The sequence below is a fragment of the Hyperolius riggenbachi genome, chromosome 2 (genome assembly GCF_040937935.1).
Source record: "Hyperolius riggenbachi isolate aHypRig1 chromosome 2, aHypRig1.pri, whole genome shotgun sequence".
Taxonomy (NCBI): Eukaryota; Metazoa; Chordata; class Amphibia; order Anura; family Hyperoliidae; genus Hyperolius; species Hyperolius riggenbachi.
The window spans coordinates 393777913-393796519 of NC_090647.1; the positions used below are offsets into that span (position 1 = coordinate 393777913).

An 18607-nucleotide genomic window follows, 5' to 3' on the forward strand; every position below is an offset into this window, starting at 1 on the left:
ACTGCATCAAAGGATTGGCGCAATTTTTTTGTCTCCGCAGTGAAATCGGGGAAGATAAGGAGTTTCCCATTCTCGTACGGCAGCTCTCCCACTCGGCGCGCCTCACGGAGTACCAGATCCCGGTCGCGGAAGTTAAGTAGCCTGAGTATGAAGGCCCTCGGTCGGTTGCCCGGCGGGGGTTTCCTGGCCTGCAGGCGGTGGGCTCGCTCGACCACAAACTGCGGTGAAAATTCAGCCTCCGGGAGCAGCTTCCGGAGCAGAGCCTCAGTGAAAGTAATGGCGTCGGTACCTTCTGCTCCCTCCGGCAGGCCCACTATGCGCAGGCTATTCCGTCTGCAGCGATTCTCTGAGTCCTCCGCTCTGTTCTCAAGCCGCTTCACCCTCCGCACAAGGGACTGGATATCAGTAGTGTTAGTAGCAACCGCCCGTTCGTTTGCGGACGACCGGTCCTCCACCTCCGCTAGCCTGCTACGGATCTTGACTAGATCTTGGCGGATCAGTCCGGTGTCTACGTGCACTTCATCTATTTTTGCGGATAGCTTAGCGTCCAGCTTTGTTAGCACGTCCAGCAGGGTGGCCTGGTTCTCCGTCTCTCTCTCCGCCATTGTCTGTACGGCCTTACTGCGTTTCTTGGGAATGGCTGCTTGCTGGGTCCCTGAGCTGCGTGGCAAGGCCGGAGTAGCTGCAGCGTCTGCCTCTTTTGCAAAATTGCTCCGAGTCATACGGAAGACCTCCGGGAGCTCTTGGCGATCCAGGACTGGTGTTTTTAAGGAAAATAGAAGCCGTTTAGGATGGGTTAAGGTGGATTACACAGCAGAGGCTGAGAAGGCACGTCTGTTCACTCCGCCATCTTGGTCACCCACCCAGAAATTGATTTTAATTGTTTTTTTTCACAAAGTGTCATTTTCCGCTAACTTGTGACAAAAAATAAAATCTTCTATGAACTCGCCATACTCCTAACGGAATACCTTTGGGTGTCTTCTCTCTAGAATGGGGTCATTTGTGGGGTTCCTATACTGCCCTGGCATTTTAGGGGCCCTAAACCGTGAGGAGTAGTCTTGAAACCAAATGTTGCAAAATGACCTGTGAAATCCTAAAGGTACTCATTGGACTTTGGGCCCCTTAGCATACTTAGGGTGTAAAAAAGTGCCACACATGTGGTACCGCCGTACTCAGGAGAAGTAGTATCATGTGTTTTGGGGTGTATTTTTACACATACCCATGCTGGGTGGGAGAAATATCTCTATAAATGACAATTGTTTGATTTTTTTTTACACACAATTGTCCATTTACAGAGAGATTTCTCCCACCCAGCATGGGTATGTGTAAAAATACACCCCAAAACACATTATACTACTTCTCCTGAGTACGGCGGTACCACATGTGTGACACTTTTTTGCAGCCTAGGTGCGCTAAGGGGCCCAACGTCCTATTCACAGGTCATTTTGAGGCATTTGTTTTCTAGACTACTCCTCGCGGTTTAGGGCCCCTAAAATGCCAGGGCAGTATAGGAACCCCACAAGTGACCCCATTTTAGAAAGAAGACACCCCAAGGTATTCCGTTTGGTGTATGGCGAGTTCATAGAAGATTTTATTTTTTGTCACAAGTTAGTGAAAAATGACACTTTGTGAAAAAAAAAACCCAATAAAAATCAATTTCCACTAACTTTTGACAAAAAATAAAATCTTCTATGAACTCGTCATACACCTAACAGAATACCTTGGGGTGTCTTTTTTTCTAAAATGGGGTCACTTGTGGGCTTCCTATACCGCCCTGGCATTTTACGGGCTCAAAACCGTGAGTAGTCTGGAAACCAAATGTCTCAAAATGACTGTTCAGGGGTATAAGCATCTGCAAATTTTGATGACAGGTGGTCTATGAGGGGGCGAATTTTGTGGAACCGGTCATAAGCAGGGTGGCCTTTTAGATGACAGGTTGTATTGGGCCTGATCTGATGGATAGGAGTGCTAGGGGGGTGACAGGAGGTGATTGATGGGTGTCTCAGGGGGTGGTTAGAGGGGAAAATAGATGCAATCAATGCACTGGGGAGGTGATCGGAAGGGGGTCTGAGGGGGATCTGAGGGTTTGGCCGAGTGATCAGGAGCCCACACGGGGCAAATTAGGGCCTGATCTGATGGGTAGGTGTGCTAGGGGGTGACAGGAGGTGATTGATGGGTGTCTCAAGGTGTGATTAGAGGGGGGAATAGATGCAAGCAATGCACTGGCGAGGTGATCAGGACTGGGGTCTGAGGGCATTCTGAGGGTGTGGGCGGGTGATTGAGTGCCCTAGGGGCAGATAGGGGTCTAATCTGATAGGTAGCAGTGACAGGGGGTGATTGATAGGCAATTAGTGGGTGTTTAGGGTGGAGAACAGATGTAAACACTGCACTTGGGAGGTGATCGGACATCGGATCTGCGGGCGATCTATTGGTGTGGGTGGGTGATCAGATTGCCCGCAAGGGGCAGGTTAGGGGCTGATTGATGGGTGGCAGTGACAGGGGGTGATTGATGGGTGGCAGTGACAGAGGGTGATTGATGGGTGATTGATAGGTGATTGACAGGTAATTAGTGGGTTATTACAGGGTAGAACAGATGTAAATATTGCACTGGCGAATTGATAAGGGGGGTCTAAGGGCAATCTGAGCGTGTAGGTCGGGTGATTGGGTGCCCGCAAGAGGCAGATTAGGGTCTGATCTGATGGGTAACAGTGAGAGGTGGTGATAGCGGGTGATTGATGGGTAATTAGTGGGTGTTTAGGGTAGAGAATAGATGTAAACACTGCACTTGGGAGGTGATCGGACGTCGGATCTGCGGGCGATCTATTGGTGTGGGTGGGTGATCAGATTGCCCGCAAGGGGCAGGTTAGGGGCTGATTGATGGGTGGCAGTGACAGGGGGTGATTGATGGGTGGCAGTGACAGGGGGTGATTGATGGGTGATTGATAGGTGATTGACAGGTGATTGACAGGTAATTAGTGGGTTATTACAGGGGAGAACAGATGTAAATATTGCACTGGCAAATTGATAAGGGGGGGGTCTAAGGGCAATCTGAGCGTGTAGGCGGGTGATTGGGTGCCCGCAAGAGGCAGATTAGGGTCTGATCTGATGGGTAACAGTGACAGGTGGTGATAGGGGGTGATTGATGGGTAATTAGTGGGTGTTTAGGGTAGAGAATAGATGTAAACACTGCACTTGGGAGGTGATCGGACGTCGGATCTGCGGGCGATCTATTGGTGTGGGTGGGTGATCAGATTGCCCGCAAGGGGCAGGTTAGGGGCTGATTGATGGGTGGCAGTAACAGGGGGTGATTGATGGGTGATTGACAGGTGATTGACAGGTGATCAGTGGGTTATTACAGGGAAGAACAGATGTAAGTAATGCGCTGGTGAATTGATAAGGGGGGGTCTGAGGGAAATCTGAGCGTGTGGGCGGGTGATTGGGTGCCCGCAAGGGGCAGATTAGGGTCTAATCTGATGGGTAACAGTGACAGGTGGTGATAGGCGGTGATTGATGGGTGATTGATGGGTAATTAGTGGGTGTTTAGGGTAGAGAATAGATGTAAACACTGCGCTTGGGTGGTGATCTGATGTCGGATCTGCGGGCGATTTATTGGTGTGGGTGGGTGATCAGATTGCCCGCAAGGGGCAGGTTAGGGGCTGATTGATGGGTGGCAGTGACAGGGGGTGATTGATGGGTGATTGATGGGTGATTGACGGGTGATTGACAGGTGATCAGGGGGATAGATGCATACAGTACACAGGGGGGGGGGGCTGGGGGGGGCTGGGGAGAATCTGAGGGGTGGGGGGGGTGATCAGGAGGGGGTAGGGGGGGGATAAAAAAAAAATAGCGTTGACAGATAGTGACAGGGAGTGATTGATGGGTGATTAGGGGGGTGATTGGGTGCAAACAGGGGTCTGGGGGGTGGGCAGGGGGGGTCCTGATGGGTGCTGTGGGCGATCTGGGATGGGGGGGGGGAATCAGTGTGCTTGGGTGCAGACTAGGGTGGCTGCAGCCTGCCCTGGTGGTCCCTCGGACACTGGGACCACCAGGGCAGGAGGCAGCCTGTATAATACACTTTGTAAACATTACAAAGTGTATTATATACTTTGTATGTGGCGATCGCGGACTTAACATCCCGCCGGCGCTTCCGTATGGCCGGCGGGATGTTGCGGCGGGTGAGAGGCGCCAGGCGGAGGCGGAGGATCGCGTCACGCATGACGCGATCGCTCCGCCCATGCCCCTACAAGGACCGCCACCTTTGGGCATGAGCTGGTCCTTGTGGGGTCCACTTCCCGGCCGCCTCTGTGCGTTAGGCGGTCGGGAAGTGGTTAAGCAAAGGTAAAAGTCTTGCCCCTAGAAGCGGAAGAGAACCCAGTTATTGCATACTCCCAGACAAGGATGAAGGACTGTGTGCCTTTCAGGCACAAAGCGGCATATGTTGGATATGGTTTTAATATTGGCATAGATGTGGAACAGGGTGAAATTGCCCCAAAGGAATGGTGAGAGGTAAAACAGCTGGTGGTGTTTACAGAAACTAAAAGAGAGATCCTATTCAACAAATCAACATCTCACAGTATGCATTACCCTTGGAAACAGAAACCATCAGTTTCTGTATGCCTGAGACAATAAAGGGATGGTCACCTTTCAGACATCAAACACCTTACAGCCAACATCACAGGACTTCATGAGTGAGGTTACAGAACCATCTAGTGATCCAAAGACATAACTGGCAAGGACAGGGGGGCGGAATGACTCTTGAGCTGGAGGTGGTCGTGTGTGTGTGTGTGTGTGTGTGTGTGTGTGTGTGTGTGTGTGTTTGGGAATGAATGAGTTTCATTCAATATTTAAGAGGCAGCAGATAGCAGAAGAAGAAAGATTCCACCAGCAGGAGCATAGAGAGACATCAGACTCCACCAAGCCTCCATTTTGATGTAAGAAGTAGCCATCTTGCTTAAGATATAGTACCTGCATTTATATGCAATTGGATTAGAGGAGTGAACCTTTAACTTGTAACTTTGATTTTACTTTGTTATACTTTCTTTAATTTGGAAAAACAATAAATAGCGTTACTGCAATAAAAGACTGTTACTTACAAAAGTAGAACTGGGAATCCAAGTAGCACATATATCACAAGATGACGGCGCTAAGCATGTTACACCACCACCTCATATGTCTGAGTTAGGCGCCAGTATGGACCTAAGGTGTGAGAATGATGAAGTACCTGTTGTTGGTGCAGTTTTGGAGGTGTCTGATACAAGCGAAGCTGTGGAGGATAATGATGATGATGATAATGATACTGCCATGGATGTCACGTGCGATCCTAATAGACAAGATGAACAGGGGGACAGTTCAGAGGGGGAGTCAGAGAGGAGTAAGAGGAGACGAGTTTCTGAAAGAAGCCAGGTGAGCTCGTCATCATCAGAAACAGCTGGTGGCAGTGTCCGGCGGCATGTATCGCCACCTATGGACAGCCAGCCAATATGCTCTTCAAGGTCAGCTGCTGACGCCACCACCAAAGTGCCATCATTCCAGGGCTCAGCGGTGTGGAGTTTTTTGTGTGTGTCTGCCTCAGATGAGAGCAATGCCTTCTGTACTATCTGCGATCAAAGATTAAGTCATGGAAAGACCAAGACCTGCGTAGGGACAACTGCCTTACGAAGGCACATGGTGAAAAGGCACAAACGGCAATGGGAAGACCACCTGAGGAAAAGCAGCAAACAACGGCAAAGCCACCCTCTGCCTCTTCTTCCTCCTTCAGGTGCAGCATCTTCTTCAGCAGCTTATTCCCTTGCACCTTCATAGCCGTCCTCCTCCACTCCGCCTCTCACCTTGAGCGGAAGAAGCCAATGTCTGCCAGTCACCCCCTTGCCCGGCGTCTGACAGCTGGCTTGGCGGAACTGTTATCTCGCCAGCTGTTACCATACCGGCTGGTGGACTCTGAGGCCTTCTGAAAATTTGTGGTGATTGGGACACCGCAGTGAAGGATACCAGGCTACAAGTACTTTTCTCAAAAGGCGATACCCAAACTGTACCGTGATGTAGAAAGCAACACAGCGTTGGGTCAAGGGTCCTTCTTACCACGGATGCCTGGTCTGCCAAGCATTGTCAGAGCGGGTACATTACATATACGGCACATTGGGTCAACCTGGTGACCGCTGGCAGCAGGGAGTACGTGGCTGTGTAGCGGACCTAGTTGTAACACCTACGCGGCTTGCAGGCAGGCCTGCTGCCACCTCCTCTCCTTCTCCTCCTACTCCTCCTGCTACATCTTCTCCAACTACACACCCACAGCTCCCCGGGGCCTATGCTGCATGCCAGGTACGACAGTGTCACGCCATCTTGGAAATGTCTTTCCTCAAAGCCCAGAGTCACACTGGAGCAGCTCTCCTGGCTGCTCTGAACAAACAGGTGGATCAGTGGCTGACCCCGCACCAACTGGAGACCGGCAACGTGGTGTGTAACAATGGCAGCAATCTCATTTCGGCTTTGAGTTTGGGAAAGTTGACACATACCCTGCATGGCACATGTGCTCAATCTCATAATACAAAGACTTGTGTGCAAAAGTACCCAGGCTTACAGGAGGTCCTGAAGCAGTCCAGAAAGGTGTGTGGGCATTTCAGACGGTCCTACATGGCCATGGTGCGTATGGCTGATATTCAATGGAGAAACAATTTGCCGGAGAGGCGCTTGATTTGCGATAGCCCGACTCACTGGAATTCAATGCTCCTGATGTTTGATCGCCTGCTACAACAGGAGAAAGCCGTCAAACAGTATCTGTACAACTACAGTGAAAGGACATGCTCTGGGGAGCTGGGGACGTTATGGCTGAAGTACTGGACACTCATGCGTAATGCTTGCAGGCTCCTGCATCCGTTTGAGGAGGTGACAAACCTGGTGAGTCGCAGTGAAGGTGCCATCAGGGACTTGATCCCATATGCTTTCTTCCTGGAGCGTGCCGTGCATAGAATGGTGGATCAAGCTGTAGAGGAGAGTGACCAGGAACAGGAAGAGGAGGAAGAGTTTTTGGAAACATCACCTGCGGCATCATCAATACCTGCGGCATCACAAAGGGGGGGGGGGTAGGAGGAGGAGTCGTCTGGGGAAGAGGAGTCAGATGAGGAAGGTGTTTTTTTTTTAGGAGGAGGCGGAAGAACAACCGCAGCAAGCATTGCAGGGGGCTTGTGCTGCTCACCTTTCCCGTGGTAATGTTCGTGGCTGGGGGAAGGAGGTGAACTTACCTGACATCACTGAGGAAGAGCAAGACGAGATGGCTAGTACAGCCGCATCCGACTTTGTGCAGATGGCGTCTTTCATGCTGTCCAGCCTGTTGAGGGACCCTCGTATAAAAAAACTTACGAGGAATGACCATTACTGGGTGACAACACTACTAGACCCTCGGTATAAGCACAAAGTGGCGGAGATATTACCAAATCACCAGAAGGCAGAAAGGATGCAGCACTTGCAGCACAAGCTGGCAACTATGCTTTACAGTGTGTTTAAGGGTGATGTCACAAGCACAATGGAATAAGGGTGCCACTGCCAGTAATCTTCCTCCTCCTCCCATGTTCACGCAGGCAAGAACAGGACGCTCCAGCGATCTCATGGTGATGTCGGACATGCGGACATTCTTTACTCCAATACCTTGCCTTAGCCATTCTGGATCCACCCTCCACCAACGCCTCGACCAGCAGATGGCCGAATACTTGGCCTTAAGTGTGGATGTAGACACTCTGAGCAGCAATGAATCCCTGGACTACTGGGTATGCAAGCTTGACCTGTGGCCAGAGCTGTCACAATTTGCCATCCAACTTCTGTCTTGCCCTGCCTCAAGCATCCTGTCAGAAAGGACCTTGAGGCATTGTCAGTGAGAAGAGAAGTTGTCTAGGTCACAAAAGTGTTCAGTACCTCACCTTTATAAAAATAAATGAGGCATGGATCCCGGAGGGCTACTGCCTGCCTGAAGACTTAGTCAGTCTCCACATACAGCATCTCTGCCTGCACGCCATTTGACTGCCTTTTCTGCCACCACCAACAGGGTCCAAGACTCCAGGTGGATTCCTGAATTTTTAAGGCCGCTGCTAGCAGTCACTCAGTCACTGTTGTTCTGTCATTCAGCTACCTCAGCCCGACCATATGGGCTTGAAAACTGCCATCGCCTGCACTCTCACCATGGTGCGCACCAGTCCAGCACGGCAATAACTACACTAACAGCTGTTTGCGGTGCGTTACACAGTGAGTTTAGTCTGTCAGTGTGAAGCAGTACACTTATTACACTACTTGATTGATGTATGCACATGCAAGATGTTTTAAAGCACTTTAGGCCTTCAATTTAGCAATAACATTGTATTTCTGCCCTTAAACCCTGCTGTGCGTCAAAGCCATGTGTATCCCACTCTGCCATGCCCCCCTACAGATGTTAGACCCCTTGAAACATCTTTTCCATCACTTTAGTGGCCACAATTAATGTTTGTAGTTTTGAAAGTTCACCTGCCCATTGAAGTCTATGGCATTTCGAAAAGTTTGCATGTTCGCAAACTTTTTTCGCACGTTCGAGTTCGAGGTTTGCGAACCAAAATCGGACAACTCTAGTCGCCAAATGACAGTAGAAAAAACAGAAAGTGATCCCCATTGAGTGTGTACTCCACAGAAGTGGGAATATTCCCAATTCTATGGAGTACACACTCGGCAGGGATCACGTTCCCTGATTGTATCCCAGATATATGCTGAGTACATGGCAACTGAAATTGAACCGTGTGCCTCTGAGGAAGTGGCCTTTCAATGAGAAACATGTGTTAGGCCATTTTTTTCTGCTCTCATTTAGAGGCTCTACATTTGAAATCTGAATGCTGTTCTACATTGTGCCTAAAGTGAAGATTGTGCAAGGTTAATGCTCACAAAGTGAATTGGCAGCTAGTGAATCTGCTGCAAAGTCCTATAGGATAAGCACAAAGTATCATGCAGCCTTAGGTGTTCTAATGCTTGAGATTTTTACATTTCAGTAGAATTATTTTTTTTTTTAGCACACGCAACTATTATTTCATATAAAGGATTTAAAACAATTGATTAAATGTTATAAAATGAACTACTGGTATTCAATTCCATTTGACCTATATTTTCTACCTCTCCCATTTGATGCAATTCCTAATCTGCATTGAAAATAATTGTATTTTATTGATTGTACTTAGTTTATGAGCTTCATTTTCTACAGATGCAATTATGTTATTAAAGGCGAGTGGGAACGCGGAAAATCAGCCGCGTTCCCAGCCTGTCGGCGGCTGTCGCCGAACCCGGAAGTAGCCGCCGGCGGGGACAGGACGATCGGAGCGGGGCTGCGAGGGCACCATCCAGCTTCAGGGGGCTGAGGGCTGCCCTGGGTGAGTAAATGTCATTTTTTTTGTTTCCCTTAAGTATTCCTTTAAATCAAAAGTACCAGAGTGAAATCATAAGTGTGAGCTCAGCATAACACCCCAGTGGGTTTGTTTCTCTCATTCTGACTAAAATATCACTTACCTTCTTTGCACTCAAGAGCAACTCTTGATTCCAGGTTATCCATCTGCATCTGCAGCCTCTTCAAGGTTAGGTCATTTTCTCTGGACTTGCGCTTGTAAGCAATGAGCACAATAATGACAATAATGAGTAGCAGACTTCCACCAGCAGCTATGCTTACAATTGCAGGTAGCGTTAAGAGGCTGTCTGATATCACGTTAATAGAGCCAGGCGAAAACACCATACCTCCAACATGAATCTAGAAGATAGAGAAAATTGAAATGGAATTGTAAATAAAGAAATATCCAGTTTTAAATGAACCTGTATACAGGAACACATAAAAATCATTACATAAAATCAAGCTCCATAAAGCAGAGGCCTGCATCGGGTCAGGTGGTACCCACGGGTTACCCGGAATATGGGACAGGACCGGGCACACACTCAACCTAATATTCACAAGTTGATGTTCCCTATCCAAACTCATATACTCTTCCCTCCCACCGTCTGATCATAACCTACTCAAATTTAAAAACCTGTTATCCAGTCCCTAAACATCCCCATGACACACTTATGTACACAAGTTCCGCAACATATGCAATCTCAACCCCCAATCACTATCAACCTCTCTGCATCCTCTACTTACTCTATCTTCTTTTATTGACCCTGAACTAGCAGATGATCAATATATAACATCACCTTAACTTCAGCCATTGACTCTGTGGCTCCCTCCTTCACATTCTACCGACTTTGGGCCCTTCAACAACCCTGGCTTAATGAGGAGATCAAACTACTGAAATACCACTCCCGGATAGCTGAACGGTGCTGGCAAAAAAATAACTTGCCTGACCATTTTCACAGTTACAAAGAGGCTTTGCACACACTCAGACAGGCCTTCACAGCAGCCAAACGTTCATACTTCTCCTCACTAATTGTAACAATGTATTAGCAAGGCAGCTGATATCTGATTATTTGGTGATCTGCAGTATCACAAATAATACGATACAAATAGAGAGCATAAAGCTTTATAGCACAAGTGTAGTGATTGGTGCAAATGGTATTATACTGATAGGAGATCAGCGGTAACCTCACTAGTGGCGAGGGCCCACTGGTGAGAGAGAGTAGTCAAACTGAACCAGTAGGCAGCAGACGGGCAGATTGAAGTACAGAATCGACAGGCAGGTTTGGAGTGAGGTTCAGGCAAAGGTCGGCAACAAGGTCAGATGAGCAGAGGTACAGAATCGACAGGCAGGTTCAGAGTGAGGTTCAGGCAAAAGGTTGGCAACGAGATCAGATGAGCAGAAGTACAGAATCACAGGGCAGGAAGAATAGTCAGAAACAGGCAAAGAGTCATACACAGATAAATACAATGGTATTGAATGCTACTGATTACAGCTATCAAAGGTCTGAGCGCTAACACTGAGTATTCGCAACAACAGACAAAGAGCAAATGACATCTCCAAGCTTAAGTAGCAAAAGCAAGTTCAATTCACTCGCCCAGGGGGCTGGAACCAAAGACAGCATGTGATAGATTGGCTTGTGTCAGCTGATCGCCGGATCAGCTGACCTGCCTCCTCAAACAATAAAGGTCCTGCCGCCGGGCGCGCGCACGCGTAGCCCGGTCCCTATGCGCAGCGGAGAGCCGCGGCGTCCTGTCAGACTGAGTGGCGGGGATATGCCGCAAGTCCCTGCAGCACCCCCGCCGCTCGTTACAGTACCCCCCCCCCGCCTTGAGGAGTGGACTCCGGACACCCTTTATGTGGCTTCTCAGGATGTGACTCATGGAACTTCTGTCTAAGTTCCTCAGCATGAAGGCAACGCGCCGGAACCCATGACCTCTCCTCTGGCCCATACCCCCTCCAATGGACAAGGTACTGCAGTGAATTTTGCACCCACCGAGAATCCAAGATTTCCTCAACTTCGAACTCAGGCTCCCCATCAATCACCATGGGGGGGGGGGGGGGGGGGGGAGAGGAATCCACATACACAGCAGGTTTCAAAAGAGACACATGGAATGATCTGACTCCTTTCATGCTAGCTGGTAGAGTCACTCTATAGGTCACCTTATTAATTTTCTTAGACACTGGGTATGGGCCAATGAATCTGGGTCCCAGTTTAGTTAAAGGTTGCCTCAAGGCAATATGACGCGTAGAAACCCAGACCGTGTCACCTGGAACAAATTCCCATTCCAAAGAACGTTTATTTGTCTGCTTGCTTCTTTTGAACTTTAAAGGCTGTTTCTAAATTGCTTTTTATCAGGGTCCACATTCTTTTCAAGGAGCCTTGCCAATTTTCCAGAGCGGGGAAAGGAGAGGCTACCACCGGGAAAGGAGAAAATCTAGGTGATCTTCCTGTGACCACCTAGAAAGGAGCGAACCCTGAGGATGCATTCTTGAGGTTGTTATGTGCAAATTCTGCAAATGGGAGGAATTTAGCCCATTCTTGTTGAGAATCGGACACATAGCACCAATTGAACTGCTCCAAGGATTGGTTAACTCTCTCCGTTTGCCCATTTGTCTGTGGAAGGTACCCAGAAGAAAATGACAATTCCATTCCCAGATGTTGGCAAAATGCCTGCCAGAATTTTGACACAAATTGGACTCCTCTATCTGACACTACGCTTTCAGGAATACCGTGTAACCGAAAGACATGATGCATAAAGAGATCCGCCAATTCCTGAGCGGATGGGAGACCTTTCAATGAAACAAAGTGAGCCGTTTTACTGAAACGGTCTACCACCACCCAAATAACAACACCCAAATGCCTTCAGACCGAGGAAGTTCGCCAACAAAATTCATGGATATGTGCGTACATGGTTCCTCAGGTGTAGGTAATGGCTGCAAAGTTCCTGCAGGGGCATGTCTGGAAGGCTTGTTTCTAGCACAGACCGTGCAAGCCTTTACAAACTCACTGCAATCCATTCCTATTGATGGCCACCAAACACATCTAGACAATAACTCTTGTGTTCTCTCAACACCTGGATGAACTGCATTTTTATGGTCATGAAACATCTGTAAAATTTGAAGCCGTAAATGCAGGGGCACAAACAATACTCCTTCAGATTTTCCCTCTGGGGAATGCTGATGAAATGACTCAAGGGAGGCCATCAAATTTTCTCTAGTTTCTGTGGCAGCCAGTACAACGTTGTCTGGCAAGATATTCACGGGATCTGAGGGTTTAGCAGTCTCAGGTTCGAAACACGGGGATAGGGCATCAGCCTTAACGTTTTTGTTTCCTGGCTGATAAGTAATTATAAATCTGAACCTAGAGAAAAATAGAGACCAGCGGGCTTGTCTGGGGTTGAGTCTCTTAGCCCCCTCAATGTACTCTAGGTTCTTTTGATCTGTATACACTATAATCATGTGCTCAGCTCCCTCTAACCAATGACGCCACTCCTCGAAAGCCAGTTTAATTGCCAAAAGCTCTCTGTTCCTGATGTCGTAATTCCTCTCTGCAGGAGAAAACTTGCGGGAAAAGAATGCATGCGGGTGCAGACGGCCCTGATAACCCGAATGCTGAGATAGGACTGCTCCCACCCCTATCTCGGATGCATCCACTTCCACAATAAAGGAACAGCTGACATTTACATGACGAAGAATAAGGGCGGAACAAAACAAGTTTTTTAACAATGAAAAAGCGGATTGAGCCTCTTCTGGCCAATTGTAAGTGTCAGCCCCTTTTTTAGTGAGGTCAGTAAGTGGGGACACCACTGAGGAGAAACCTTTAATACATTTTCTATAATAATTTGCGAATCCCAGAAATCTCTGGAGTGCCTTCAAGCCGAGAGGCTGAGGCCATTCCAGCACTGGGAGACTTTTTTGGGGTCCATAGTCAAACCTGAGGTAGAGATTATATACCCCAGAAAAGGTACTTCAGTTACTTCGAAAATGCATTTCTCGAGTTTAGCATATAGACTGTTCTGCCTGAGTTTCTGTAAAACGAATCTAACATGCTCCCGATGTTCTGAAAGACTCTTGGAATAGATCAGAATGTCGTCTAGATAGACTAAGACAAAGTGGCCCAACACTTCCCTAAAAATCTCATTCACGAGTTCTTGGAAGACGGCAGGAGCATTACACAACCCGAAGGGCATAACGAGGTATTCGTAATGCCCGTCGGGTGTGTTAAACGCCGTCTTCCACTCGTCACCCTTACGGATACGAACAAGATTATATGCTCCTCGTAGGTCCAATTTAGAAAAAACACTGGCATTGGTGATTTGCGAAAACAAATCATCAATCAACGGAAGTGGATAACAATTTTTTATGGTAATCTTGTTCAGTTCCCTGTAGTCAATACAGGGCCGTAATCCACCATCCTTTTTCTGAACAAAAAAGAATCCTGCCCCTGCTGGAGATTTGGAAGGACGGATAAAACCTTTAGCCAGGTTCTCTTCAATGTACTCTTTCATAGCGGTCTTCTCAGGACCAGAAAGGTTATATATATGACCTCTAGGGGGCATGGTACCAGGTCTCAGATCAATGGGGCAGTCAAAACTCTGATGTGGAGGGAGTTTGTCTGCCGATTTGGGACAAAATACATCTGGAAAATCAGAAAACTGAGATGGGGCACCTTCTACATGAATCTTGGTAGCACATACGGTAACTCTCTCCATACAATGATGATAACAATATGGAGACCAGCTTAACAGTTGGCCAGAACTCCAGTCTATCTGAGGAGAGTGTTTTTTCAACCAAGGCATACCAAGAATCACTGTAGAAGTGGCCATTTGTAGTACAAAAAATAGAATTTTTTCCTTGTGGAGCACCCCCACATGACATGAAAGAACAGGCGTCTGAGAAAGAGACTGTCTACCCTGTAAAGGAGAGTCATCAATTGCGGTAACAAAAATTTGTCTGTCCAATGGAAAATTAGGAATACCCCATTTACGGGCAAAAGTAAGATCTATAAAATTAGCAGCCGAGCCAGAATCAATGAATGCTTGGGTAGATATTACTTGATCTCCCCAAGTTATGGAACAAGGCAGTAATAATCTTTCATCGGGTAGAGGTAAAACTGACTCGCCTAGGGTAGTACCTCTAACTATACCTAGGCAGAGGAGTTTTCCGCCTTTCTTGGACAATTTTGTACCACATGACCTTTCTCTGCGAAATACAGGCATAGACCCTCTTTTCTTCTCCTGTTCTTTTCTAACTCAGACAACCTGGAATGACCGAACTGCATTGGTTCGTCTTGAGACACAGGAGTGGACCCAGAAAGGGAAACGGGTTTAATAGAAGCCCTGGACCTGCTCTGTTTTTGGTAACAAATACGGCGATCAATTCTAACCGCTAAGGAAATTGCTTCATGCACAGTTTTGGGCTCAGGATGACTGATCATCACATCAGAAACTGCGTCTGATAGGCCTGTCAAAAAACAATTCAACAGAGCAAATTGTCCCCATTTAGCTGAAACTGCCCACCTCCTAAACTCTGCCGCATAAGTTTCGACAGTATTATGTCCCTGACGTAGGGTTCTCAACTTTCTTTCAGCTGTAACCGCAATGTCGGGATCATCATAAATTACGGCCATAGAATCGAAAAACCCCTGAACAGAAGATAATGCCTCATGACCATCAGGTAGACTGTAAGCCCAAGTCTGGGAGTCCCCTGATAAAAGTGTCTTAATAAAGGTGACTCTCTGTTGTTCTGAACCAGAAGATGTGGGCTGCAACTCAAAATAGGACATGCAATGATTTTTAAAGTTCCTAAAATCTGACCTGTGACCCGAGAATTTCTCTGGGAGAGACATTCTCGGCTCCATAACAGGAGGGGATGGCACTGGTACAGTAGGGTTCTGCAGTGCATGCACCGCTTTAGACAGTTGATTAAGCTGTGTTTGTTGCGAATTGACCGTGACAGTCAGATTGTTTACTGCCTCGGTCAGAGCCTGGACCTGATTACACAGTGTCTCCATAACGGTTTTGGTCTGTTGTTATGTAACAATGTGTCAGCAAGGCAGCTGATATCTGATTATTTGGTGATCTGCAGTATCACAAATAATACAGATATACAAATAGAGAGCGTAAAGCTTTATAGCACAAGTGTAGTGATTGGTGCAAACGGTATATTATACTGATAGGAGATCAGTGGTAACCTCACCAGTGGCGAGGGCCCACTGGTGAGAGAGAGTAGTCACACTGAACCGGTAGGCAGCAGACGGGCAGATTGAAGTGCAGAATCAACAGGCAGGTTCGGAGTAAGGTTCAGGCAAAGGTCGGCAACAAGGTCAGATGAGCAGAGGTACAGAATCGACAGGCAGGTTCAGAGTGAGCTTCAGGCAAAAGGTCGGCAACGAGATCAGATGAGCAGAAGTACGGAATCACAGGGCAGGAAGAATAGTCAGAACTAGGCAAAGAGTCATACACAGATAAATACAATGGTATTGAATGCTACTGATTACAGCTATCAAAGGTCTGAGCGCTAACACTGAGTATTCGCAACAACAGACAAAGAGCAAATGACATCTCCAAGCTTAAGTAGCAAAAGCAAGTTCAATTCACCCGCCCAGGGGGCTGAAACCAAATACAGCATGCGATAGGTTGGCTGGTGTCAGCTGATCGCCGGATCAGCTGACCTGCCTTCTCAAACAATAAAGGTCCTGCCACCGGGCACGCGCACGCATAGCCCGGTCCCTATGCGCGGCGGAGAGCCGCGGTGTCCTGTCAGACTGAGCGGCGGGGATAGCGTCTGTGGTCATGCCGCAAGTCCCTGCAGCACCCCCGCCGCTCGTTACACTAATCTCCTCACACTACTCTTTGCTATATTCAACTCCCTCCTCCGGCCACCACCTCCACCTCCCACTCCCTGCATCTCAGTCGAGGACTTTGTCTCCTTCTTTAGTGATAAAACTACCAACATCTGAAAAAACTTTAACCAGCAGCCTCCTCTTTCCATACATACCCCAAACCTTACATTACATCTTCCCTGACAACCTTCTCACCACTAACTGAACTCACTGTCTCCTCTCTCATCTCTAAATCATGTCCCACTACATGCCCCCTTGACCCCATGCCCTCCCACCTCATTACTCACTTATCCTCTACCATCTTACCTGCCTTAACCTCCCTCTTCAACGTTTCTCTCACCAGAGGCATCATTCCAACCTCCTTCAAACAAGCCCTTATAACACCTATACTTAAAAAACCTTCTCTTGACCCCTCCTACCTCCCCAACTACCGACCTATTTCTCTTCTCCCCTTCTCTTCAAAACTACTTGAGCTAAAGTCTATACTGACTTAGTCCATCACCTCACTGCCAATTCTCTGTTTGATTACCTCCAATCTGGATTCCACCCCAGCACTCAACCAAAACTGCTCTACTTAATGTAACCAACGACCTGGCGATTGCTAAATCTAACGGCCTCTACTCTATTCTTATCCTCCTTGACCTCTCTTCCACTTTTGACACAGTGGACCACCCTCTACTTCTCCTAATCCTTTCATCCATGGGCATTCAAGGTCTTACTCTCTCCTGGCTTTTCTCCTACCTCTCAGATTGGACTTTAAGAGTTGCCTACTTCGGCACCACCTCCTCTCCACGTCCCCTTAATGTTGGAGTTCCCCAAGGCTCTGTACTCGAACCTCTACTTTTCTCTATCTACACATATGGTCTTGGCCAGCTCATCAGCTCCTTTGGTTTCCAATATCACCTATACACTGACGATGCCCAGATCTACATTTCAGCACCTGACTTGGACACCTTAACAGCTCGTATCCCGGACTGTCTAAATGCAATCGCCTCCTTCATGTCCTCCCGTTTTCTAAAACTCAATATGGACAAGACTGAAATAGTAGTCTTCCCACCTCACAACTCAATTCGTCACTATTTCTGTTGATGGCACTTCTATAACACCTGTCCCCCAGGCTCGCTGTCTAGGTGTAATTTTGGACTCTAGGTTCTCATTCAAACCACACATTGACAAACTATCCTCCTCTTGTCAACTCCTGCATCCACCCTTTTCTAACACAGGACACTACCAAACTTCTGGTACATGCCCTGATTATTTCCCGACTAGACTATTTCAACTTTCTGCTCTGCGGCCTCCCTGCCAACAGTTTAGCCCCACTACAGTCTATCATTAACTCTGCTGCATGACTCATCCACCTCTCCTCCCGCTTCTCCAGCCCAATCCCCCTCTGTTAGTCCCTTCACTGGCTGCCAGTTACACTAAGGATACAATTAAAATCTTTAAAGAGAAACTCCAACCAAGAATTGAACGTTATCCCAATCAGTAGCTGATACCCCCTTTTAAATGAGAAATATATTGCTTTTCACAAACAGACCATCAGGGGGTGCTGTATGACTGATTTTGTGCTGAAACCCCTACCACAAGAAGCTCTGGGACCGCTGTACTTTTGGCAGTTTGTTACAATGTAACAAGGTTTACAGACAGGAATTAGCTGTTTACAGCTGTCTCTAACAGCCAAAACAGCTAGCAGCAGCTACATATACAGCTAACACAACATGTTTCGGGGTTTCCCCCTTTCTCAAGTGTACAAGCCACCGCAATCGTACAAACACTTATGAAACCTAGTGCACCACACCCTCAATAGAGCCCCACCTATTTGGTCAGCTGACCAGTGATTGTGAGAAACAATTTTAACCCCTCAGGGAATCATCTTACTGGGCACTACATACAAAGATGTCTACCCAGTAACAGTAAACACCTAAGACACATCAGCATCAGCAAAATTTGCGTTCAAATTCACATATAACAATGTTTAAGCAAAAAATGCATGGACAAGTACATGTACAACAATCTAATCCTTCTAATCAATCTATACGGAGACTCACTGCCCAGGGACACGGAGGTTCCCTCTCTCCACCACCCACCATTCGATGACATGGCATCAATACCTGGGGAAGAAAACAGAACAACGCAATATGTCAATAACATTTCACAAAAAGCATTTCAAGCTAAGCATATCATTTAACCCTCTAGGGGAGATGGAGTCCAATCTTCTCATCCATCTTGCTTCCCTTTGGAGCAAAATTCTGTCCCTATCTCCCCCTCTGCTGAGTGGTGGAACCTGGTCCAATACCACCCACCTCAACTGCGACACCCCATGACCAAGGGCGTGAAAATGTTTGCCCACTGGGGTGTGAGTGTTTGGTTTGGTGGG

At 47.6% G+C, this 18607-nt stretch overlaps 1 protein-coding gene across 13 annotated transcripts in view; it reads right to left on the minus strand.

The window, feature by feature from the left end:
• PLXNA2 (plexin A2) overlaps window positions 1-18607 on the minus strand; it is a 3799727-nt gene that overhangs the window by 1540903 nt on the left and 2240217 nt on the right. For all 13 annotated transcript variants that reach the window (XM_068269767.1, XM_068269773.1, XM_068269774.1 and 10 more), the window contains one exon: window positions 9511-9745. In XM_068269767.1, the coding sequence (XP_068125868.1) occupies window positions 9511-9745 (235 nt within the window). The remainder of the gene's footprint in view (window positions 1-9510; window positions 9746-18607) is intronic.